This window comes from Pipistrellus hanaki, assembly GCF_964339955.1.
Source record: "Pipistrellus hanaki genome assembly, chromosome: 5".
Classification (NCBI taxonomy): Eukaryota; Metazoa; Chordata; class Mammalia; order Chiroptera; family Vespertilionidae; genus Pipistrellus; species Pipistrellus hanaki.
This window is the reverse complement of record NC_140507.1, coordinates 66179048-66205987: the sequence shown is the minus strand read 5'-3', so window position 1 is coordinate 66205987 and position 26940 is coordinate 66179048. Positions and strand designations below refer to the sequence as shown.

The 26940-nt window shown below is 40.7% G+C and overlaps 1 protein-coding gene across 1 annotated transcript; it reads right to left on the bottom strand.

Annotated features, from left to right (window-relative positions):
- Positions 1–1930: 1930 nt before the first annotated feature.
- On the bottom strand, positions 1931–25675 carry LOC311623318 (disintegrin and metalloproteinase domain-containing protein 20-like; the record flags this gene model as incomplete). The annotated part of the gene is given in 5 exon segments (XM_084885327.1): positions 1931–2803; positions 2807–3148; positions 3151–3887; positions 23461–25630; positions 25634–25675. Coding segments are annotated over 5 exon segments (4164 nt in total).
- Between the last annotated feature and the right edge of the window lie 1265 nt (positions 25676–26940).

Below are 26940 nucleotides of genomic sequence, written 5' to 3'. Positions count from 1 at the left end.
GGTATAAAAGATGTACTATTGTTTGGATTTTGTCTTGATGATCAATACATACTTGAAAACTATTTATTTATTTAAGACTATGTTAGTCATTGACTTGTTGAGTTTCTAACGTTTGTTGTTTCATGTATTCGGGACAATCAAGAAATTGCATATCACATATTTTAGTTTATTAACTTTGGGCAGGAGTAAAACTCTAATACACAGAGGTGAAATCTGGTTTCTTAGATTGTTGCTGATAAATAACTGCATTTGGCTATGAATAAAATGTGAGCAACTGGGGAAGGGGACTACCTAAGTACTTAAAAAGACCACCTTACTATATTGAAAACACATTTTGATATGATAATCACAGCAAGTCTATTTGATTAGTTAAGATATGTATTGATGGTTTACATAAGGAGTTAAACATCTTTGGTAATGTTTACAGTAAGAATCAATTATCTATATTCAATTAGTCCAATATATAGGAAAAAAGTAATTTGGGAGAAGTTGAAAAATCATGCAATGTTTATATGGTTTCCTGAGAAAAGAGTGGAGCTCTGGTTTATATCCTTTATTTTCTGATGTTTTAGGAGGTTTTATCTGGGGATTGAGAAAATATTAACCGTTAGATAAATTTTCAGGTTGTACTCAAAATATGTAGAGACTTACAGATTAATAATATTTTATAAGGTATGGGGGCCAAATGGAATAAAATGGAAAGCATTGCAATTCTTAGAAAAAAGGCAAAATAAGAAATTGAAAGAGTTAATAAAAAAAAAAAAAGAGGAACACTTGTACACTGCTGATGAGAATGTAGACTGGTGTAGCCTCTAGAGAAAACAGTATGGAATTCCCTGAAAAAATTAAAAAAAAATTGAACTGCCATTTGACCCAGGTATTCCATTTCTAAGAATATATTCTAAGAACCCCAAATTGTCAATCAAAAAGATTTACAACAGCTAAGATCTGGAAACAGCCCAAGTGCCCATCAGTAGATGAGTGGATACAAAAACTGTGGTACATTTACACAATGGAATACTAGGCAGTTTAGGAAAGAATGATCTCTTACTCTTTGAGACAGCTTGGAGGGACTTAGAGAGTATTATGCTAAGTGAAAAAACCCAGTCAGAATAAGTTCTTATCAAGAGAGGGCTAAAGTAGGTTTACAGATATTTTGATGGAAAATAATACAATAATTAATAAATAAAAATTAAACTCTGTTTTGTGAATTCAAAACTGTAAACCTACTTTTGCTCACCCCTGTTATATATATAGTAATGATGTGCAGACTGAAAGTTACTACTCTTGTAAATACTAGAGCTGTTAATGAGGCATGACTGGCATGAATAGTAATAAAAAGATTTTCCAGGTTTCCAGTCTCCCCCTAGTGGCCAATTATTGCAGAAACTAGCAATGAGAACTGGCAAAGAAAAAATTTAATTTCTATGTTTGTATTCCCTGTGGGACAAAGCAGAGTACAAATGGGAAGGATGGCTAGAACTGAGACAGCAAATTAAAAACACACAAACACACAATATCCATTAGCTCTACCTTTGCTGAGGAAACACAAAGAAACAAGTTTCCTGGAAAATTAAACACTATTTAAAATAAAGAAAAGTAGTAATATTCTAGGAATTAGGATATTTTGGTAATTGTTTAATGGCCAATATTTTAAGATCACAAATAATAAAAAGTCTTGGGCATTATGCCAATGGTCTGTGACACATTCTGTAACATTTCTATAGCCAGGAGACTAACATTTAGTACACAGAAAATTGGGTCAGACTGAACTCCTTTGAAATAGTCAATTGTTCCTTTTCTTTCAATAAGCAGTAGAACATTTTGCTGTTTTTCCTTAGATAAAAGTGCATCAACTTGCTCTTCTTCTGTAGCTAAAATCTTGGCATTTTGCTGTTTTTATTCATGTGAAGTTGGCACATTCTACTTTTCAATTATACCTGTAGTGAAAGTTAAAAACCCAAAAAATTAGCAAGCATAATAAAAAAATAAAATGAATCAATGAGAGTAGTAGCAGGTAATGATTCTTTGGCCAAATTTTAATCCTTTTATTTCGAGGGGGTGGCCCACTATCTATACTACCTCCACTGCCTTCTTCCAGGCAGTTGGGAGGATCCCACTCCAGGTTGCAATGGCAGTGATGTTTGTTATTGCAGACTCCACTCATATTGCAGCTATCAGGTGAACAATAAGTTATCAGATATGACATATGGACACACTTCCTTTGGATGCAGACATGTTCTGCCCCACACTCTGTCCCATCTTTCACATCACCAATGTCAGGTATGGTCATCCCAAAGTGGTAGTCGGTAACCCAGCAGGTGAAGTCATTGATGCGAGCCCAATGCACAGTAGAATGATTTATCAGATGGGGAAGTTCTATCACATTATCACACTGAATCCTCCCGCACAAGGTATCTGAGATGCTACATTTTACATATCTAGAGTACCTGAAACCACAGTTCCCAAAACCGTCACCTCGGGTGTTCATTTCTGTGTAGCAACTCTGATTTGCACTCTTGGCCTCTTTGCCAAAAATGTTCCTGCACTGCTCTTCACGGTTATTGCATCGCTTTTCATAGCAGTAGCCACCGCCCTTGCATGACACCCCGTTCTGCAAGTACACATCTTCTGGACAATGGTGGGAGGTCCCATTGCACCACTCTGGGAGATCACAGTCATTTTCCTCTTGTCTACAAACTTCACCTGTTGGCAGGATCTGGCAGTCTTTGCAACAAAGCCCAAAAGCACAAGCAGCCCCAGGCCTGAGAGTGCAGTTGGACTCACAGCACGGATCTTTCATTCACAATTGTAAAGTGCCACAGTCACACTCTTCTCCTTCTTCAACCACACTGTTCCCACACTGTGCAGGTGTGAAGATGTTCCCTCTATCTGATGGCATGTACATACAATTTTGACTTGCCAGGAAGCCCATCCAGTCCATGAAGTTAGCATAGCTGCAGTTGCTGAATCTAGTTGCACTTGCTTTTGTTGGAGCCATTATGCAGTTTTTATGTCCACATGTACAAGTTGTTTCATCATGATCCATTCTCAAATTATGACCCATCTCATGTGACATGATGTATGCAAAATAATACAGCGCATTGGTTATGAAACTATCAACTCCACAATTTAAAGTGTTTCTACATGTACGACTTTTATATAGGCTAAGCCAAGACGAATACCATAAGAACGATTTACCAAAAGATGTGCAATATCATGAGGAATGCGGTTACTCAAGCTGGTTTCCTTCCATTTGCAAAAATCCGACAGGAGCTTGTTTATTTTATCTATTGAGAGTGGGTTGTTAGCAGCCCAGACCTCAATTCCCATTAAAACCACATCAACATCTAGTGGACTCAAAAACTGAAATACTGCATTGAGCACAAGTAGTACTTCATACTGTACAGCTGTGACATTACTTTGGTGATGAAGATAGCGAGTGTGGTCCACCACCTCTGCCAGTTTAAGAATGTGCCTGTGGGTCCACCAGCCTTCATACTCACTCTGCACCAAAGTGAAACTAGCATTCTCTTGAAACTTCAGTTGCTGTGCAATTTCTTCATCTGTTACTCCACATCTCATGGGCGGCCACTGTGTCTCCTCCCTGTCCACTTTATATATGAAATGCTCAAATGTGGTAGAAAGTGCCTTGGGCTCTATTTCATAAACAACGTCATTTGCCTGTAATATTCCCTGAGAACCTCCCAAACAGGTACTGAGGGCAACCAGGGATTCTGGGTCTCCCTCCACAGATCCCTTATAATAGCAGTCATTCTGGACAAATGGCTGGTCCTCAAGGAGAGCGCCTTGGTCTGTGTAGGTAAACACTTGCAAGTGTCTGGATAGAAAATGCTTGTTGAGAAAAGGAGGATCTTCTCTGAGACCTGGAAAACCCACAGCAGAGGAGACCATCAAGCAGCTGTGATGCCCCAATCGACACAAACATGTGGATTCAAGGGAGTTCTTCAATCACCCACGCAAAGGTAAGAGTTTTCAGGGATAGAGTGAGGGTTCTGGGTCCCTGTTGAGCCGGCAGCAACTGCAGCCGCTGTGTGCCCCGGCCAGAGCTGCGCCAAAAGAAGGCTGTGGCTGCAGCAAGAATCCTTCCTGGGGACACCTAGTGCTGGGTTTAGCTTAATCTTCCTCAGAAGCGGGACTCTTTTAAAATGCCAAGGGACACGGAACAGATTATTAAGAATCGGGGCTGTCCGACCGGCGTGGACACGCACATTCTACAGAAAGCTTGGATTTTTCCAGGGATAACACCGGGTGTCTGTGTCCCAACAGCTAAAGCGAAAGCGGCAGCTGGGGCGACCGTGCAGCCGCTGGGACCCTGGAAATCTGCTTCCACAGAAGCCCCCACTGTTGGGTCTGGCGTGATTTGAGACAGTGGATGGGGGTCCCCAAGGTTGCTACCAGTGGGGTTCTCTAGGGAGCAACCCATTATGATCCTGCACGGTGGGAGAACAGAGGAGTTGGAAAGCAGTCTGTTTGTAAGTGCACGCAGACTCGCCCATTGCGCACCTAGGCTGTTTCCCCTGCAACACTTTGCTTCTGATTACAAAGGAGAGATCACCCAGATTGGCTGACCCTAAGAGACAGCAGGGGGAAACTGCTTTTCTGGAAACTGAGAAGCAGAGCAGGGAGAAATAATCCAGGATTCAGCTCCGAGGCAAAACAAACAAACCAACCAACCAACCAACCAACCAACCCCCCGGTATTGAGTGCCACAGAAAAAGAAGGCTAGAGCAGCCAAAAAGACGGGACATCAATCCACATACACCGCCACCTAGGGTCTGGAGTACAAACTGACTGTGTTTATTATTAGTTTTATTTGATCAAAAACCAAGAAACTAAGGAATCGCCACTGAGGTGCAGCAGAACGCAGGGAACTGCAATACTGTCTGGGCTGAGAAACGGGCGTGTCAATAGAATAACAGAAGTGAATGGCCTTCACAACTGCACATTTTTTTTGCTAAATTTATTTATTTTAAATTTTCATTTTTTTGCATCTTTTTACTTAAGAAACACTTTTTTTCCTTTTTTCCTCACTAGATTTTAGTTGGTCCGAAGGTTGTGGGTTATTGTTAAGCAGATTTTAACTTTTTAATTATTACATTTTTAGGTTCAATAAGCATTTTTACTACTGCTATTTTAATTTTTTTTAAGTGCCATTTTATTTTCTCTTTATTTTACATTGGAATTAGTGTTCTTCATTTTATTTTCATTTCTCCTGTAACATTGTTTAACCCGAACTTAATACGACCTTTACACCATCATTCTCTTTCTACCCTTCCCCCTTTTGCTATCATGTTTATCTTAACCCTTTCCTGCTTTAGATTTTCTTACTCTTTCAGTATCCTCCTGCTAAAATTTCTACCCTACTTATATATCTAATTTCCAATCCCCTGTGCCAAGTGCATACACACCCCTCTCTGAGCTGTATTGACTAGCAAAAAAAAAAAAAAAAAAAAAAAAAAAAAAATTGTTTTCCTCACGGTTCTTTTGATGCTGTTTGGGGGAATGATGATTATATTGTATTTTTATGCTTTTTAGTGAGAGTATTTTGCTTATTCTTTTGCTGTTGCTGTTGCTCAGTATTTTCTTATTTGATTGGTTTTTGTTTGTTGTTATTTTATTACTTCTGTTTTCCCTTCCTGTGCTGGATTTAGGGGATGTTGTAGATTGTATTATTCTCCAGGTACTGCTGACAGCATTTGTTGGGATTAGTGGTTGTTCAATTGAAATTCTCTCCCCATATATATATATAGTTTATTCCCCCCCCCCCCCTCTCTCTCTCTCTCTTTCTCTTTCTTTTCCCTGTTTCCCAAATTCATTTTGACACTCTTTTTCCTATCTTTTTTTTTTGCTCCCTCCCTCTTCTCTTTTTACTCTTACTCTTTATCTCCTATTCCCTAATTTGCCTTTCCCTAGTGGTTACCTTTATTGGAAGTTATTAATATTGCAAACACATTTCTGTTCAGTGCCTTGTGTGTTGTACCTGGTTCTGTTGTATTTTGTGCCTTTAAATCAAAGCAGGAGATAGACATTCTGAAAAGAGAGACCATGGGGAGACAAAGAAACAGCCCACAAATGAAAGAAAAGCAGGCATCATCAGAAAAGGAAGTAAACGAGTTAGAGGCGAGCAACCTACCAGAGCAAGAATTCAGAGTAACGATCACAAGATGGCTAAAAAGAATGGAAGACAAATTTGACAATATGAGTAAGACCCAAGAGGAAATGAAGAAGAACCAAGAGAAATGAAGATGACTCAAGAAGAAATGAAAAATGACATCGCTACTATGAAGAACTCAATAGAAAGCATCAAGAGCAGACTAGAAGAAGCAGAGGACTGCATCAGTGAGCTAGAGATAAGATGGAAAAAAATACCCAATTAGAGCAGTTTCTAGGAAAAAAAAATTAAAAAGCAGGAGGAGAGCCTATGGGAGCTTTGGAACAATGCAAAACAAAACAATATTCGAAAAATAGGGGTTCCAGAAGGAAAGAAAACTGAGGTAGACATGGAAAACGTATTTCAAGGAATAATGACAGAAAACTTCCCCGAGATAGTGAAGAAAAAACCCACACAAATCCAAGATGCTCGCAGAGTCCTAAACAAAATGGATCCCAGAAGTCCGATGCCAAGACATATTATAATTAAATTGGCAAACACCAACGACAAAGTAAGAATCTTAAAAGCAGCCAGAGAGAGACAGAAAGTTACATATAAAAAAATCCCCATCAGACTAGCAACTGATTTCTCAATAGAAACTTATCAGGCCAGAAGGGAATGGGATGAAATATACAAAGTCATGCCAAGGAAGGGTCTGAATCTAAGAATACTGTACCCAGCAAGGCTATCAATCAAAATTGAAGGTGAAATTAGGAGCTTCACAGACAAAAAAAGACTAAAGGAATTTATCTCCATCAAGCCAGCAATGCAAGAAATGCTAAAAAGGTCTACTGTAAAAATAAAGAAATAGGAAGCAAAGAAGGAAGACAGGGGTATAGAATAAAAATGGTGTCAAATGAGTACCTATCATTAATAACATTAAATGTAAATGGTTTAAATGCTCCAATCAAAAGACATATGTTAACAGATTGGATAAGAAAACAAGACCCATACATCTGTTGTCTACAAGAAACACACCTCAGAAAAAAAGATGCACACAGATTGAGGGTGAAGGGATGGAAAAAGGTTTTCCAGGCAAATGGAAATGAAAAAAAAAAAAGCTGGGGTAGCAATACTTATATCTGACAAATTAGATCTCAGAGTGAAGGACATAATAAGAGATAATGAAGGCCACTTCATAATACTAAAGGGAGTAATCAAACAAGAAGAAATAACCCTGGTAAATATATATGCACCCAATATGGGAGCACCCAAATACATACAAAAACTGCTGGAGGACATTAGGGGAGAGATTAATAGCAATACAATCATAGTAGGAGATTTTAATACCCCACTGTCATCCTTCGACAAATCATCTAAACAAAAAATCAGCAAAGAAATACCAATCCTAAAGGACTCACTAGACCAGATGGAATTAATTGACATCTTTAGTACATTCCACCCCAAAGCCACAGAATATGCATTCCTCTCAAGTGCACATGGGAAATTCTCAAAGATAGACCACATTTTGGGACATAAGCAAAGTCTCTTCAAATTCAAGAAGATAGAAATCATTTCAAGCATATTCTCAGATCATAATGGCATAAAACTGGAAATTAACTACCATAAAAATAATCCAAAGAAATCAAACACATGGAGACTAAACAGCATGCTATTAAACAAGGACTGGGTTGCCAGAGAAAACAAGGAAGAAATTAAAAACATCCTGGAAACAAATGACAATGAAAACACAACAATCCAAAATCTATGGGACACAGCGAAAGCTGTTTTGAGAGGGAAGTTCATATCTTTACAAGCCTATTGCAAAAAACTAGGAAAAATGGTAACAAATGATCTAACTCTACAGCTCAAAGAGTTAGAAAAAGAGCAACAAGAAAAGCCCAGTGTAAGCAGAAGGAAGGAAATAACAAAAATCAGAGCAGAGATAAACGACATAGAAACCAAAAAAACAATACATAAGATCAACAAAACCAAAATCTGGTTCTTTGAAAGGATAAAGATGATAGATGAACCTCTAGCCAGGCTAACCAAGAAACAAAGAGAGAGGACCCAAATAAACAAAATCAGAAATGAAAGAGGTGAAATAACAACAGACCCTGCTGAAATACAAAGGATTGTTACAAAATACTACGAACAACTCTATTCCTACAAACTGAACAACCTGGAGGAAATGGACATATTCCTAGAGAAATACAACCTTCCAAAACTCAATCAGGAAGAATCTAAAAATCTCAATAGAACAGTAACTTGGGAAGAAATTGAAACAGTCATCAAAAAACTTCCAGCAAACAAAAGCCCAGGGCCAGATGGCTTCACAGGAGAGTTTTACCAAACATTCAAGGAAGAACCAAAACCTATCCTCCTCAGACTATTCCAAAAAATCCAAGAGGAAGGAACACTTCCAAACTCTTTCTATGAAGCCAACATCACTCTAATACCAAAACCAGATAAAGACAACTCAATGAAAGAAAATTACAGGCCAATATCTCTTATGAACATAGATGCCAAAATCCTCAACAAAATTCTAGCAAATCGGCTTCAGCAGAGCATCACAAAGATCATACACCACGACCAAGTAGGATTTATTCCAGGAATGCAAGGATGGTACAATATCCACAAATCAATAAACGTGATACATCACATAAACAAATTGAAAGATAAAAATCATATAGTCATATCAATTGATGCAGAAAAAGCATTTGATAAAATCCAACACCCTTTCCTGATAGAAACTCTTAACAAGGTGGGAGTACAAGGATCATACCTCAACATAATAAAAGCTATATATGATAAACCCACAGCCAACATTATACTCAATGGTCAAAAACTAAAACTATTCCCTCTAAGAACAGGAACAAGACAGGTTTGCCCACTCTCACCACTCCTGTTTGACATAGTACTGGAAGTACTAGCCATTACAATTAGACAAGAAGAGGAAATAAAAGGCATCCAAATTGGAAAAGAAGAAGTAAAGTTATCCGTATTTGCAGATGACATGATATTGTACATAAAAAACCCAAAAGACTAAATTAAAAAACTAATTGACTTAATAAATGAATTTGGCAATGTAGCAGGATACAAAATTAATGCCAAGAAATCTATGGCATTTCTATACACCAATAGTGAACTTGCAGAAACAGAGACTTAAAGGGCAATCCCATTTACCATCGCACCAAAAAAATTAAGATACCTTGGAATAAACTTAATTAAGGAGGTAAAAGACTTATACGTGGAAAATACACGACACTGAAAAAAGAGATAGAGGAAGATGTAAACAGATGGAAGAACATACCATGTTCATGGATTGGTAGAATCAACATCATCAAAATGTCCATACTTCCTAAAGCAATCTATAGGTTCAATGCACTCCCCATTAAAATACCAACGGCATATTTCACCGACCTAGAAAAAACTCTTCAAAAGTTAATTTGGAACTACAAAAGACCCCAAATAGCCACAGCAATCCAGAGAAAGACGAGTAAAGTAGGAGGGATCTCAATACCAGACTTCAAGCTGTATTACAAAGCCACTGTTCTCAAAACAGCCTGGTACTGGCACAAGAACAGACGTATAGATCAATGGAATGGAATTGAGAACCCAGATATCAACCCAAATCACTATGCTTAGTTAATATTTGACAAAGGAGGCAGGAATATACAATGGAGTCAAGACAGTCTCTTCAATAAATGGTGTTGGGAAAATTGGACAGATCCATGCAAAAGAATGAAACTAGATCACCAACTTACACCATTCACAAAAATAAACTCAAAATGGATTCAGTACATAAACATAAAATGGGATACCATAAAAATACTAGAGGCATCCACAGGCAGCAAAATCTCAGACATATGCCAAAAGAACTTCACTGATACTGCCCCTAGGGCAATGGAAGCTAAAGAGAAAATAAACAAATGGGACTACATCAAAATAAAAAGCTTTTTTTACAGCAAAAGAAACCATCAACAAAACAAGAAAGCCCATTGTATGGGAGAACATATTTGCAAATGTTATCACTGATAAAGGTTTAATCTCCAACATCTACAGACAGCTTACACAACTTAATAAAAGGAAGATAAATGACCCAATTAAAAAATGGGCAATGGATCTAAATAGAATCTTCTCAAAGGAAGACAGAAAGACGCCAAGCGGCACATGAAAACATGCTCAAAGTCACTAATTATCCGAGAGATGCAAATCAAAACAACAATGTGGTACCATCTCACACCTGTCAGAATGGCCAACATCAACAAATCAACAAACGACAAGTGTTGGCGAGGTTGCAGAGAAAAAGGAACCTCGTGCACTGCTGGTGGGAATGTAGACTGGTGAAACCACTGTGGAGAACAGTGTGGAGTTTCCTCAAAAATCTGAAAATGGAACTCCCATTTGACCCAGTAATCCCACTCCTAGGAATATATCCCAAGAAACTAGGAACACCAATCAGAAAGGATATATGCACCCCTATGTTCATAGCAGCACAATTTACAATAGCTAGTATTTTGAAACAGCCTAGGTGCCCATCAGCAGATGATTGGATCCAAAAACTATGATACATCTACACAATGGAATATTATGCTGCCATAAAAAAGAAGAAATTCTCATCATTTGCAGCAACCTGGATAGAATTGGAGAACATCATGCTGAATGAAATAAGCCAATCAATGAAAGAGAAACACCACATGACCTCACTTATTTATGGATGATAAAGAACATTATAAACTGAAGAACCAAAAGATAGATATAGAACAGTAAAGCAACAAACAGACTGTCAAATTACAGCGTGGAGGTTAGGGAGATCTGGGGGAGATAAGAGATCAACTGAAGGACTTCTATACATGCACATAAGTACAACCAATGGACACAAAACTCTGGGGAGGGAGGGCATATATGGGAGGGGGCGGCAATGGTATATGTACAAAGATGATAATTTAATAAAAAAAAATTTAAAAAAAGAAAAAAAAGAGTTAACATGGTTAAGTGTTTGATTGAAGACATGACTTAGAATACTGCTTGCATTTGCCCTCAAGAAATCTTAAGGCAACCTGGATCATGTGGCTGAGTTGGTTGAGTGTCGTCCCATAGACCAAGAGAACAAATGGTTCAAAGGCAGGGAATGGGGAAGTTAAGAGTGACCAAGCTGGCAGGCAGAGGCAATTAGAGTTGATCAGGCTGGCAGGGGGCAGTTAGGGGTAATCAGAAAGGAAGGCAGTCAGCTGATCAGCTACAAGCCAACAGTCTTTGATTGTGAAGGGTTGTGGGTTTAATCTTCAGTTAGGGGTGTGCATGAGATAACAGATCAGTATTTGTCCTATTGTTATTTCTATGTCTCTCTCCTTTTCTCTTCCTCTATCTCTAAAAATCAATAAAATGATATTTAAAGGAGAAATATCAAGGCAATGTGTGACTGTATGAAACATGATGATTGATCATAGACTTACCTCTTTTGAATCTGAATAATACATAGGTTTTAAAGATACTGTTGTTTGAAGATGGCGACCGAACAGTCGGACTTGTTCTGACTCTGGTCCCAGAACAGATAAAAGTGGCATCTGAGTCGCTCAGGGAGGGTTGATTAGCAGCTGAGGGGCAGCCAAGGTCTCTAGGAAGCTAGGGAGCGATCCTCTGGACAGAATTTCCTGGCCGGGTGCCAGCACGGCCGCGGTGGCGGCGGCGGCGGTGGCGGCGGCGGCGGCGGCGGCAGCTGCGGTGCTGCGAGAAAGGAGTGGCTTCTCTGAGGAAAGCCCACTGCGGAGAGGTCCATCCAGTAGCTGAGACGCCCGAGTTGGCGCAGGCGCGTGGATTCAAAGGATTTCTTCGGTCACCCCAGGAAAGGTCAGAGTTTGCGGGGAAAGCCTGAGAGATCGCGGTCCCGCGGCGCGGGAAGCCACGGTAGCCGGGGAGTTCCGGCCCCGCCTCCATGGAGCACCCGCAAAGCTGAGCCCTAAGAAGGCTGCAGCGACATCTAGTGCTGGGTTTGGCATAAGCTTCCCCAGAAGCGGGAATTTTTTATTTTATTTAAAAAAAAACGCCAGGGGACACGGGACAGAGTGTTAAGAATCTCGGCTGTCCCGCCAAGGGTGGAACATCTGGACACCTCGGCACCTGATCCCCGGAATACTAGGGAAGGACTGCCTAGTTGGGCATATCCGGGGAATTTGCAGGGAGAAATTGCCTTCTTGGAAACAAGGGATCGGAGCCAGAAGAGATAGTCTGGGAGCCAGCTAGCACCCTGCCAGCTAGAGCCATAGAGAAAGAAGGCCAGAGCAACCAAAAAGACTGGGAGGTCAAACCAGAAACACTGACACCTAAGAGCTGAATTACAAACTGCCCTTCTTTTTTTTTTTTTTTTTTCTTTTCTTTTCTTTTCTTTTCTTTTCTTTTCTTTTCTTTTCTTTTCTTTTCTTTTCTTTTCTTTTCTTTTGTCTTTTAATTAATCAAAAATAAATGGACACAAATAACTAAGATATAGCCTACTTAAAATTTAGGATTACCTTACAAAACTGAGGTGCAGTGGAAAGCTGGGAACTGCAAGACTGTCTGGTCCGAGAATCAGAAGTGCCAAATACATTAACTGAGGAAGTAAGGGACCACTACTGGTCATTTTTATGCTAATTTTGCTATTCTTTATTTTATTTTCATTTTTTACATCTTTTATTTAATTTTCATTTTTCATATCTTTTACTTAAGAAACAATTTTTTTCTTTTTTCCTTACTTGATTTTACCTTTTCAATTATTACATTTTTCAATCTCTATCATCACTATTACTACTGCTATTTTGCAATTTTTTTAAAATTTTTATTTATTTTTTTTTCTCTCTCTCTAGTACCATTTTATTTTTTCTTTATTTTACATTGGGAGTAACCTTCATTCTATTTTAATCTCTACTATAGCATCATTCAACCCTATCTCAACTCAACCTTTACACTATCACTCTCTTACTAAACTTTACCCTTTAGTCTACAGTTTATCCTATCCCATTCTGGCTTTAGTTTTTCCTCTATTCTCTCTGTATATCCCCTGCTAAAGCTCTCACTATACTTATAGACCTAAGTTCCAACCCCTGATCCAAGTGTATAAATACCAATCTCTACACTATATTAACTAGTTAAAAAAAAAATCTGTTCTCCCCTCTATCCTTTTCGCATTGTTTGTGTGAAGGTTGATTATTGTGAATTTTTATGCTTTTTAGTGAAATTGTTATGCTTATTCCTGTATTGTTATTGTTGCTTTGTATTCTTTTTTAAAAATCCTCTGTTTTTGTTTGTTTCTTTTACTTCTGTATATCATAGCCTTACTTAATAATAGTGGATATTGTAGTTTGTATTAATCTCCAAATATTGTTACTGGCATTGGCGGGGTTCAGAGGTTGTTCTATGGCAATTTTCTCCACATATATATAGTTTGTTTCCCATTTCTCTTTTAGTTTGCTTCTTCTCTCTCTTTCTCTCTCTCTCTCTCTCTCTCTCTCTCTCTCTCTCTCTCTCTCTCCCTCTTCTTTTTTTTCTCTGTTTTCCAACTTCATTTTGTCATTATTTTTTTCTTCTTCTTTTTCTATCTCTTTATCCCTCTTTTTTTTTAATTTACTTATTTTTTTTAATTTTAATTTTTTAAAAATTTTTCTTTATTTTATTTTTACCTTTATTCCTTCTCAACTATCCCCTAAGTTGCCTTTCTCTAGTGGACACCTTTATTAGAGGTTATTAATATTGTAAATACATTCCTGTTAAGTGCCTCTTGTGTTGTACCTGGTAGTGTTGTATTTTGTACCTCAAAAATCAATGCAGGAGAAGAAATACCACATAACCAGACTTCCTGAAAAGAGAGGCCATGGGGAGACAAAAACATAGTCTGCATGTGAAAGAAAACCAGGCATCACCAGAAAAGGAAGTAAACGAGTCAGAGGTAAGCAGCCTACCAGAGCAAGAATTCAGAGTAATGATCATAGCATGGCTAAAAAGAATGGAAGAGAAATTTGACAATAGCCAAGAAGAAATGAGGAAGAACCATGAGGAAATGAAGAAGAGCCATGAGGAACTGAAGAAGAACCAAGAAGAAATGAAAAGTGACATCGCTACCATGATGAACTCAATAGAAAGCATCAAGAGTAGACTAGATGAAGCAGAGGACCGGATCAGTGAGCTAGAAGATAAGATGGAAAAAAATACCCAAGTAGAGCAACTTCTAGAAATAAAGATTAAAAAGCAGGAGGAGAGCCTACGGGAGCTTTGCGACAAAACAAAACAAAATTCGAATAATAGGGGTTCCAGAAGGAAAGGAAACTGAGGTAGACATGGAAAAAGTATTTCAAGAAATAATGACAGAAAACTTTCCTGAAATAGAAAAGAAAAAAACCACACAAATCCAAGATGCCCGCAGAGTCCCAAGCAAAATGAATCCCAGAAGACAGACTCCAAGGCACATTATAATTAAATTGGCAAACAACAATGACAAAGTAATAATCTTAAAAGCAGCCAGAGAGAGACAGAAAGTTACATACAAAGGAACCCCCATCAGACTAGCAACTGATTTCTCAACAGAAACTTATCAGGCCAGAAGGGAATGGGACGAAATATACAAAGTCATGCAAAGGAAGGGTCTGAATCCAAGAATACTGTACCCAGCAAGGCTATCAATCAAAATTGAAGGGGAAATCAGGAGCTTCACAGACAAAAAAAGACTGAAGGAATTTATCTCCACCAAACCAGCAATGCAAGAAATGCTAAAGGGTCTACTGTAAAAATAAAGAAATAAGAAGTGAAGAGGGAACATGGGTATAGAATAAAAATGGCGTCAAATGAGTACCTATCAATAATAACCTTAAATGTAAATGGATTAAATGCTCCAATCAAAAGACATAGGGTAACAGATTGGATAAGAAAAAAAGACCCATACATCTGTTGTCTACAAGAAACCCACCTCAGAAAAAGAGATGCACACAGACTGAGGGTGAAGGGATGGAAAAAAGTTTTCCAGGCAAATGGAAATGAAAAAAAAGCTGGGGTAGCAATACTTATATCTGACAAATTAGATCTCAGAGTGAAGGACATAACAAGATATAACGATGGCCACTTCATAATAATAAAGGGAACAATCCAACAAGAAGAAATAACCCTGGTAAATATATATGCACCCAATACAGGAGCAACCAAATACATTAAAAAACTGCTGGAGGACATTAAGAGAGAGATTAATAGCAATACAATCATAGTAGGAGATTTTAATACCCCACTGTCACCCTTCGACAAATCATCTAAACAAAAAATCAGCAAAGAAATATCAATCCTAAATGACTCACTAGACCACTTGGAATTAATTGACATCTTCAGGACACTCCACCCCAAAGCCACAGAATATACATTCTTCTCAAGTGCACATGGGACATTCTCAAAGATAGACCACATTTTGGGACATAGGCAAAGTCTCTTCAAATTCAAGAAGATAGATATCATATCAAGTATCTTCTCAGACCATAATGGCATAAAACTGGAAATTAACTACAATAAAAATAATCCAAAGAAATCAAACACATGGAGACTAAACAGCTTGCTATTAAACAAGGACTGGGTTACCAGAGAAATCAAGGAAGAAATTAAAAACATCCTGGAAACAAATGACAATGAAAACACAACAATCCAAAATCTATGGGACACAGCAAAAGCAGTTTTGAGAGGGAAGTTCATATCCTTACAAGCCTATTGCAAAAAACTAGAAAAAATAATAACAGATGATCTAACTCTACAACTCAAAGAGTTAGAAAAGGAGCAACAAGAAAAGCCCAGTGTAAGCAGAAGGAAGGAAATAACAAAAATCAGAGCAGAGATAAACGACATAGAGACCAAAAAAACAATACATAAGATCAACAAAACCAAGAGCTGGTTCTTTGAAAGGATAAACAAGATAGATGGACCTCTAGCCAGGCTAACCAAGAAACAAAGAGAGAGGACCCAAATAAACAAAATAAGAAATGAAAGTGGTGAAATAACAACAGACCCCACCGAAATACAACGGATTGTTACAAAATACTACGAACAACTCTATTCCAACAAACTGAACAACCTGGAGGAAATGGACATATTCCTAGAAAAATACAAACTTCCAAAACTCAATCAGGAAGAATCTAAAAATCTCAATAGACCAATGACTTGGGAAGAAATTGAAACAGTCATCAAAAAGCTTCCAGCAAACAAAAGCCCAGGGCCAGATGGCTTCACAGGAGAGTTTTACCAAACATTCAAGGAAGAACTAAAACCTATCCTCCTCAGACTATTCCAAAAAATCCAAGAGGAAGGAACACTTCCAAACTCCTTCTATGAAGCCAGCATCACCCTAATACCAAAACCTGATAAAGACAACTCAATGAAAGAGAATTATAGACCAATATCCCTCATGAACATAGATGCCAAAATCCTCAACAAAATTCTAGCAAATCGGCTCCAGCAGAGCATCACAAAGATCATACACCATGACCAAGTAGGATTTATTCCAGAGATGCAAGGTTGGTACAATATCCGCAAATCAATAAACGTGATACATCACATAAACAAGTTGAAAGATAAAAATCATATAGTCATATCAATTGATGCAGAAAAAGCATTTGATAAAATCCAACACCCTTTCCTGATAAAAACTCTTAACAAGGTGGGAGTACAAGGATCATACCTCAACGTAATAAAAGCTATATATGATAAACCCACAGCCAACATCATACTCAATGAGCAAAAACTAAAACCATTCCCTCTAAGAACAGGAACAAGACAGGGATGCCCACTATCGCCACTCCTCTTTGACATAGTACTGGAAGTACTTGCCATTGCAATTAGACAAGAGGAGGAAATAAAAGGCATCCAAATTGGAAAAGAAGAAGTAAAGTTATCCTTATTTGCAGACAACATGATATTGTATATAAAAAACCCAAAAGACTCCATTAAAAAACTAATTGGCTAAATAAATGAATTTGGCAATGTAGCAGGATACAAAATTAAAACCAAGAAATCTATGGCATTTATATACACCAACAGTGAGTTTATAGAAACAGAGACTGAAAAAGCAATTCCATTTACCATCTCACCAAAAAAATTAAGATACCTAGGAATAAACTTAACTAAGGAAGTAAAGGACCTATACGCAGAAAACTACACGACACTGAAAAAAGAAATAGAGGAAGATGTATACAGATGGAAGAACATACCATGTTCATGGATTGGTAGAATCAACATCATCAAAATGTCCATACTTCCTAAAGCAATCTATAGGTTCAATGCACTCCCCATTAAAATACCAACGGCATATTTCACTGACCTAGAAAGAACTCTCCAAAAGTTCATTTGGAACAATAAAAGACCCCGAATAGCCACAGCAATCCTGAGAAAGAAGAGTAAAGTAGGAGGTATCTCAATACCAGACTTCAAACTGTATTACAAAGCCACTGTTCTCAAAACAGCCTGGTACTGGCACAAAAACAGACATATAGATCAATGGAATCGAATCGAGAACCCAGATATCAACCTAAATCACTATGCTCAATTAATATTTGACAAAGGAGGCACAAATATACAATGGAGTCAAAACAGTCTCTTCAATAAATGGTGTTGGGAAAATTGGACAGATACATGCAAAAGAATGAAACTAGGTCACCAACTTACACCATACACAAAAATAAACTCAAAATGGATACAGAACTTAAACATCAGACGGGAAACCATAAAAATACTAGAAGCATCCACAGGCAACAAAATCTCAGACGTATGCCAAAAGAACTTCTTCACTGATACTACCCCTAGCGCAATGGAAGCTAAAGAGAAAATAAACGAATGGAACTACATAAAAATAAAATGCTTTTTTACAGCAAAAGAAACAAAACAACAAGAAAGCCCACTGTGTGGGAGAACATATTTGCAAATGTTACCACTGATAAAGGTTTAATCTCCAACATCTACAAACAGCTTATACAACTAAATAAAAGGAAGATGAATGACCCAATTAAAAAATGGGCAATGGACCTAAATAGAATATTTTCAAAAGAAGACAGAAGGAAGGCCAAAAGGCACATGAAAACATGCTCAAAGTCACTAATTATCCGAGAGATGCAAATCAAAACAACAATGCGGTACCATCTCACACCTGTCAGAATGGCCAACATCAACAAATCAACAAACGACAAGTGTTGGCGAGGTTGTGGAGAAAAAGGAACCCTTGTGCACTGCTGGTGGGAGTGCAGACTGGTGCAACCACTGTGGAGAACAGTGTGGAGTTTCCTCAAAAAACTGAAAATGGAACTCCCATTCAACCCAGTAATCCCACTCCTAGGAATATATCCCAAGAAACTAGAAATACCAATCAGAAAGGATATATGCACCCCTATGTTCATAGCAGCACAATCTACAATAGCCAGAATTTGGAAACAGCCGAAGTGTCCGTCAGCAGATGATTGGATCCAAAAACTATGGTACATCTACACAATGGAATACTATGCTGCCATAAAATAGAAGGATTTCTCATCATTTGCAGCAACCTGGATGGAATTGGAGAACATCATGCTGAGTGAAACAAGCCAATCAATGAAAGAGAAACACCACATGACCTCACTCATTTGTGGATAATAAAGAACATTATAAACTGATGAACCATAAGGTAGATATAGTGACAGTATATCAACAAGTAGACTGTCAAATTACAGCAGGGAGGGGAGGAAGATCTGGGGGAGATAATAGATCAACGAAGGACTTGTATACATGCATATAAGTGCAACCAATGGACACAAAACTCTGGGGAGGGAGGGGATGTGCGGGAGGGAGGGAGGGGGTAAAAAAAATGAATAAAATATATTTTTAAAAAAATTTTCTCTAAAAAAAAATTATTTTAAACAATAAAACTCAGATTGGATATTTCTCTTCTTAGAATTTTCAAAAAATAAAAACTTCAATAGATATATTGTAGAATTACAAGTGAAAATTAAAATTTTAAAAATCCTAAAATTAAGTAATGATAGATAATTTGGGGATGAGAAACTATGTATAAGCAATGAAATGTTATTATAGATGCTTGACCACATCTTATTACAGGTACTTAGCCTGTAAAATGTCACTAAATAAAAAACTTTATAAAAAAAATAAAGATACTGTTGTTTAACTACATCAATATGAGTGAGTATTTTTGCAATCTATACTAATAAAAGGGCAATATGCAAATTGGTCACAACACTCTCACAGTAACAACTGAACAATGACTCACCAAACAAGATGCATGGGGCATCCAGGCTGGCAGGGGCGGCAGTAAAGGAAAACCAGGTTAGCAGAGGGGGATAGTGAGGGAGACCAGGCCAGTGAAGGGGCACAGTTTGGGGTGATCAGGCTGGTGTGGGGGCAACTGGGCAAGCACAGGGCCGTTGAGGGTGACAGGGCCAGTGAGGGGACAGTTGGGGGTGACCAGGCCAGTGGGCAGCAATTGGGGTGACCAGGCTAGAAGGAGAGGGCAGCTGGGGGCAACGAGGCTGGCAGGGGGAACTATGGGGTGACCAGGCCAGCATGGGGGGCACTAAGGTGTGACTAGGCCAGAGAATGGGCAAGTGAGGAGTGACCAAGCTGGCAGGCAGAGGCAATTAGAGTTGATCAGGCTGTCAGTGGGGCGGGCAGTTAGGGGCAATCAGGCAGGCAGGCAGGCAGCTGAGCAGCTACAAGCCAACAGTCTTTGATTGTGAGAGGACCTGCCAGCCCTTGCAACCCGAGCTTCATCAGAAAGGTCATCAGGACGATCTACTGTTCACTCTAATTAATATATTAGCGCTAATTAGAGACCCAGTGTATGAAATTTGTGCATGGGTGGGCGGGAAAGTGTCTCTCAACTTGGCCTTCATCCTCTCCAATCGGGGATCCCCCGTGGGATGTCCAACTATGAGGACTGTGAGGGCTGGCCAGGGCTGGAAGGAGCTTTGAGGTCCAGCTGGACCTGCTAACTACTATGGGGGCTGGCCAGGGCTGCTAGAGGCTGCTGGGGCTGGCTGATACATCTGGGGCTTCCAAGGCTGTCTGGGGCAGATAGGGCTGGCTGAGGCATCCAGGACTGTGAGGGGCAAGTCCCTTGTATGAATTTCAGGCATCAGGCCTCTAGTCTATATAAACTAGAGGCACGGTGCATGAAATTTATGTACGGTGGGGTCCTCAGCCCAGCTTGCACCCTCTCTAATCCAGGACCCCTCAGGGAATGACTGACTGCTTCTAGCAATCCAGGACCACTGGCTCCTAACCATGTGCATGTCTGTCTTCCTAACCACCCCTATTCCCTTTGCCTCCCTACCTGATTGCCCCTAATCACCTCTGCCTGCCTGCCTGATTGCCCCTAACTGCTCCCCTGCTGGCCTAATCACCCCTAACTGTCTCTGTCTTGAGGACCAAGGATTTCCCCCTATGGCCAACTGCAGGCACCCAGGAATCAGGGCAGCTTTGCCCAGACCAACTGCAGCTCAGGGGACCATTAGAGGGTGGCTTTGCCTGGGCCACAGCCACAAGCACTCAGGACCATGGGGCAGGCACCTTGTCCCTCTCTCAGGCTGCAGGCACAGGTGCTGGTTGATGGGATCATGGAATAGGCAGCATGCTTCTCTCCTGGGCCACAGCTTGGCTATTCCCCATTCCTTTCTCACAAGCTCATTTATGCCTGGCTGGTCAACATTCCCCTGTCAACAGTGTTGAGTGCATGAACAGTTCTGGTGCTAGTGTGCAAGGGCACATGTGAAAGTGTGAGGGTGTGATGACTATTTGCACATTAGCTGTCTATTATCTTAATATATAAAAACCCAGGGTCTGTAATGACTGAAGGCTTGACCAAACACAGGAAGTCAGTCCTGCAGTCAGTGCTGGGTCACCACAGCAACTGATTCTTGCCTTTGCAGGCTCAGTGACCAAGCACTGAAGGCTTAAGAGTCTTCTGATCATGCCCAGAGAGAAGTGTGGAGAGAGAGGCATGGTCTAATTCCCAGCCTCCATGGCAGCTATTGATCAGCCCATGCCTCTCTCTCTCTCTGTCTGGGTATCTCCAACAGCTGTGTGTCTCTTCCTCTCCGGGCTCTGAGGGGGCAGCAGATCAGCCCAACAATTTGATCAGGCCAAGAGATAGGCCTGGAGATGCTGACTGGCATAGAAACAGACCAATCATAATAAAATCTGGATAAACTGGAGAAGCCAATGGCTGCCTAGGAGGCAGAGCATTTGATGTTGACTTGCATAGAAATTGAGCAATCAGAACCAAATCTGAGTGAACTGAAAAGGTAGAACCTAAGTTGGGAGATGAGGAAGGGTTTTAAGGGCAACAACTGTTTGGTATAAGGTGTAAGAAAGCGGTTTAATTTTTTAATGACTAGTTTGGCAGTATAGTGCACATGTCTGGCTATCAGTCCTGATATAAAGATTATGTATTTTTGTCTGCCAAGAGCATCTCCTCCTGCTGAAAAAGACCCCCCCCCCTTATCCAATTAAGCAATTCTATCCTATATAATCTATCTATTCTACTAAAAGGGTAATATGCTAAATAGACTGGGTGGACTGGCAATCTTCCGGACATCAGACTTCATTCTGGATAAAGTCATGGTGGTGGGAGCCCAGGCAGAGGCAGTTAGGGGTGATCATAAAAGCAGGGGTGGACATTGGGGGCAAGATCAGGCCATCAGGGGAGGCAGTTGGAGGCATGATCAGGCCAACATGGGAGGGCAGTTAGTGGTGAGATCAGGCCAACAGGTGTGAGCCATTGGGAGTGAGATTAGGCTAGCAGGAGGAGGGGGGACAGTTGATGGACAACCAGGCCATCAGGGAGGATACTTGGGGTTAACCAGGCCAGCAGGGGAGGGCAGTTGAGGGTGATATCAGGCTGGCAGGGGAGAGCAGTTGGTGGAAAGATAAGTCCAGCAGGGAAGGGAATTAGGGGTGATCAGGCATGCAGGCAGAGGCAGTTAGGGGTGAACAGATAGGCACAGAGGTGAGTGGTTATGTGCCAGTGGTCCCAGATTGTGAGAGGGAAATCCCATTGCCAATTTAGGCCCAATTGGAGAGGGTGCAGGCTGGGCTGAGGGAACCACCCCTTTCCCCCATGCACAAATTTTATGCACCAGGCCATTAATATAGGATAAAAGCCTAAGCGACCATTATGACCAAATGACCAAGTAACAGAACTACTGGTCGACCAGTCACTTAGAAGTGCACTGATCACCAGGGGGAAGACACTTAATGCAGGAGCTGCCCACTGGTGGTCAGTGTGCTCCTACAGACAACCTCCTGTGGATGGACAGTCTCCCATGGCCCTTCCCCCCAGATGACTAGGTGGTCAGTTTGCTCCCACCGCCCAACCTCCCATGATTTCTCCCCCCAGTTGGCCCAGATGGCCCTGATTGGGGCCAGCAGAACCTCCCTCGGTCCCTTGTCCTTGGCCACTGGCCCCGATTGTCTCCTTCCCCCCACCAGCCGCTAACCTCCCCTAGTTTCTCCTGCCCCCTGGCCAGCTGGCCCCTATCACCTCCACAGGGACTGGGTATGATGGCTCTCATCAACAGCCAGGCCTAGAGACCCCATCTGTGCACAAATTGGTGCCCTGGGTCTCTAATAATTTATACATGATAAAAAATAAACTCTTGTGGGCTGAAAACTATAAACCTACTTTTGCCCTCCCCTGTATTGTATGTACTCATAATGGACAGACTGACAGTTACTATCTTTGTAAAGTTTAGAGCAGCTAAATGAGGCAAGACTGGCATGAATAATAATCAAACATTTTTCCAGGTTACCAACTATTGTAGAAACTAATAATGAGAGGACTGGCAAAGAAGACATTTAATTTGTATGTTTGCATTTCCTGTGTGACAAAGCAGAGTACAAGTGGCAAGGATGGTAAGAATTGCGACACAATAGCAACGACAAATACACATTACCTTTGCTCAGGAAACACAAAGGGACTAATTCCATGAACAATTGAACACTAACACTACTCAAAATAATACAAAATAGCAGTATTTTAGGAATTAGGATATTTTAATAATTGTTTAATGGCCAGTGTTTTATCATTTGAAATAATTATGATTCACAGCGATTAGGTCAATGGTCTGTGAAATATTCTGTAACATTTCTACAGCCCGGAGAATAAAACTTAGTGCATGGGAGACTGGATAAAATTTGGTTTCTTTTTTGAAACTGTAAATTGTTGCTTTTCTTTCTAAAATGCAGTAGAACATTTCATTGCTTTTCCTTAGATGGAATTGGGATGTCTTGCTGTTTTTCGTTAGGTAAAGTATTAACATTTTGCTCTTCGTGCTCATCTGAAGATGACACATTCTTCTCTTTACTCTTATCTGTTCTCCTCCATAAGACAAAACCCAAAGCTAACAAGCCTATAAAAAGAAATACAGAAATCAACCAAAGTAGTTGCAGATAATGGCTCTTTTGCCTAATATCATTTTTTTTTTTCTGAGGGGGTGGCCCACTATCATTACTACCTCCTCTGCCTTCTTCCAGGCAGAAGGGAGGATCCCACTCATAGTTGCAATGGCAGTGCTGTCTGTTGTTGCAGACTCCTCTCATATTGCAGGTCTCAGGTGAGCAAAAATTTAACAGAAGCGACCTATGGACACACTTCCTCTCGATGCAGACATGTTCTGCCCCACACTCTGTCCCATCTTTCACATCACCAATGTCAGGTATGGTCATCCCAAAGTGGTAGTCGGTACCCCAGCAGGTGAAGTCATTGATGCGAGCCCAATGCACAGTAGAATGATTTATCAGATGGGGAAGTTCTATCACATTTTCACACTGAATCCTCCCGCACAAGGTATCTGAGATGCTACATTTTATGTATCTAGCGTCCATTAAACCACAGTTCCCAAAACGGTCACCTCGGGTGTTCATTTCTGTGTAGCAACTCTGATTTGCATTCTTGGCCTCTTTGCCAAAAATGTTCCTGCACTGCTCTTCACGGTTATTGCATCTCTTTTCATAGCAGTAGCCACCGCCCTTGCATGACAGCCCGTTCTGCAAGTAAACATCCTCTGGACAATGCTGGGAGTTCCCATTGCACCACTCTGGGAGATCACAGTCATTTTCCTCTTGTCTACAAACTTCACCTGTTGGCAGGATCTGGCAGTCTTTGCAACAAAGCCCAAAAGCACAAGCAGCCCCAGGCCTGAGAGTGCAGTTGGACTCACAGCATGGATCTTTCATACACAATTGTAAAGCGCCACAGTCACACTCTTCTCCTTCTTCAACCACACTATTCCCACACTGTGCAGGTGTGAAGATGTTCCCTCTATCTGATGGCATGTACATACAATTTCGCCCTGCCAGGAAGCCCATCATGTTCATGAAGTCAGCAAAGCTGCAGTTGCTGAATGTAGTTCCAACTGCTTTAGGTGAAAACATTAGGCAGGTTTGATGTCCACATGTACAAGTTTCTGTATCATGATCCATTCCCAAATTATGACCCAGCTCATGTGACACGATGTATGCCAAATCATATACATTATCGGTCATGAAACTATCAACTCCACAACTCCTACTTCTACATACGCTTCTGAAATGGGCTAAGCCAACAGAAACACCAAAGTGATGCTTTACAAAAAGATGTACAACATCATGCGGAATGCGGTACCTCAATCTGATATCCTTCCATTTGCAAAAATCGTCCAGGAGAGTCGCCATATTACCTATTGGAACTCGGTTTTTTGTAGTCCAGACCTCAATTCCCATTAAAACTACATCAACGTCTAGTGGACTCAAAAACTGATGTACTGTATTGAGCACAAGTAGTACTTCATACTGCACAGCTGTGACGTTACTTTGGTGATGAATATAGCGAATGTGGTCCACCACCACGGCCAGTTCAAGAATCCGCCTGTGGGTCCACCAGCCTTCATACTCACTCTGCATCAAAGTGAAATTAACACTCTCTTGAAACTTCAGTTCCCGTGCAATTTCTTCATCTGTTACTCCACATCTCATAGGTGGCCACTGTGTCTCCTCCCTGTCCACTTTATATATGAAATGCTCAAATGTGGTAGAAAGTGCCTTGGGCTCTATTTCATAAACAATGTCATTTGCCTGTAATATTCCCTGAAAACCTCCCAAACAAGTGCTGATAGCAACCACGGATTCTGGGTCTCCCTCCACATAACCCTGATAATAGCAGTCATTCTGGATAAAAGGCTGGTCCTCAAGAAGAGCGCCTTGGTCTGTGTAGGTAAAAACTCGCAAGTGTCTGGATAGAAAATGCTTGTTGACCTTCATGTGTATGACCTGATTCTGGCCCCCAAAATGCATTCTGTAAGAGAGCCAATCTTTATTCTTCATGCCAAATCCAGTGCCTGTTACCTTCAAGGGAATCACCACTTCTGGGGGACCATAACTTTGGGAGTACGCAACCTGGAACCATCCATATGAGAACAGAATCACTCCAAGCCATAGTAGCAGCAGAATGTTCCTCACACACACCAGGGCCTTACTTACAGCCATTATGGAATCACCCTACACAGACTCTGGTGAGAGCAAAAGAGGACAGGTAGGAAGCATCACTGTTCTCTCTGAGCAGGGTGTTCTGGCAGGCTCAGACCATGGGTGCACACTGCAAGAGAAAACAAAAAGAAGAGTAGAGACAGGGTTGGCAGTTATGGGAAGGCCAATGTGGAGGAGAAAGAGAAACAAGAGTTAATATGGATTAGTGTTGGACTGAAGACATGACTCAGAATACTGATTGCGTTTGCCCTTAAGAAATCTTAAGGCAACCTGGATCATGTGGCTGAGTTGGTTGAGTGCCATCCCATACACCAAGAGAACAACTGGTTCAATGTCTGTGTTGTGGGTTCAGTCTTCAGTTAAGGGTGTGCATGAGATAGCAGAGCAATATTTGTCTCATTGTTAGTTTTATGTCTCTGTCCTTTTCCCTTCCTCTATCTCTAAATATCAATAAAAACATTTTTAAAAAAAGAGAAATTGCAAGGCTTTGTGTGCCTGTATGAAAACATAATGTTTGGTCATAGACTGACCCCTTTTGAACCTAGATGAATAATACATAGGTTTTAAAGATACTGTTGTTTAACTACATCAATATGAGTGAATATTTTTACAATCTATACTAATAAAAGGGCAATATGCAAATTGGTTACAACACCCTCACAGTAACAACTGAATAATGACTCACCAATCAAGATGCATGGAGCAACCAGGCTGCCAGGGGTGGCAGTGAGGGAAAACCAGGCATGCAGCAGGGGATAGTGTGGGGTGACCAGGCCAGTGAAGGGGCACAGTTTGTGGTGATCAGGCTGGTGTGGGGGCAACTGGGCTAGGACGGGGCCATTGAGGGTCACCGTGCCAGTGAGGGGGCAGTTGGGGTGACCGGGCCAGTGGGCAGCAATTGAGGTTACCAGGCTGGAAATAGAGGACAGTTGGGGCAATGAGGCTTGCATGGGGGCACTATTGGGTGACCAGGCCAGCATGTGGGACACTAAGGTGTGACCAGGCCAGCATGTGGGGCACTAAGGTGTGACTAGGACAGTGAACGGGAAAGTTAGCAGTGACCAAGCTGGCAGGCAGAGGCAATTAGAGTTGATCAGGCTGTCAGGGGGGCGGGCAGTTAGGGGCAATCAGGCCGGCAGGCAGGCTGCTGAGCAGCTACAAGACAGCAGTCTTGGATTGTGAGGGGACCTGCCAGCGCTCACAACCCGAGCTTCATCAGGAAGGTCATCAGGACGAGCATCTGAAAGGTCGTCTGGACAGTTGTTCTACTGTTCAGTCTAATTAACATATTAGCTCTTTTTTTATATAGGACTAGAGACCCA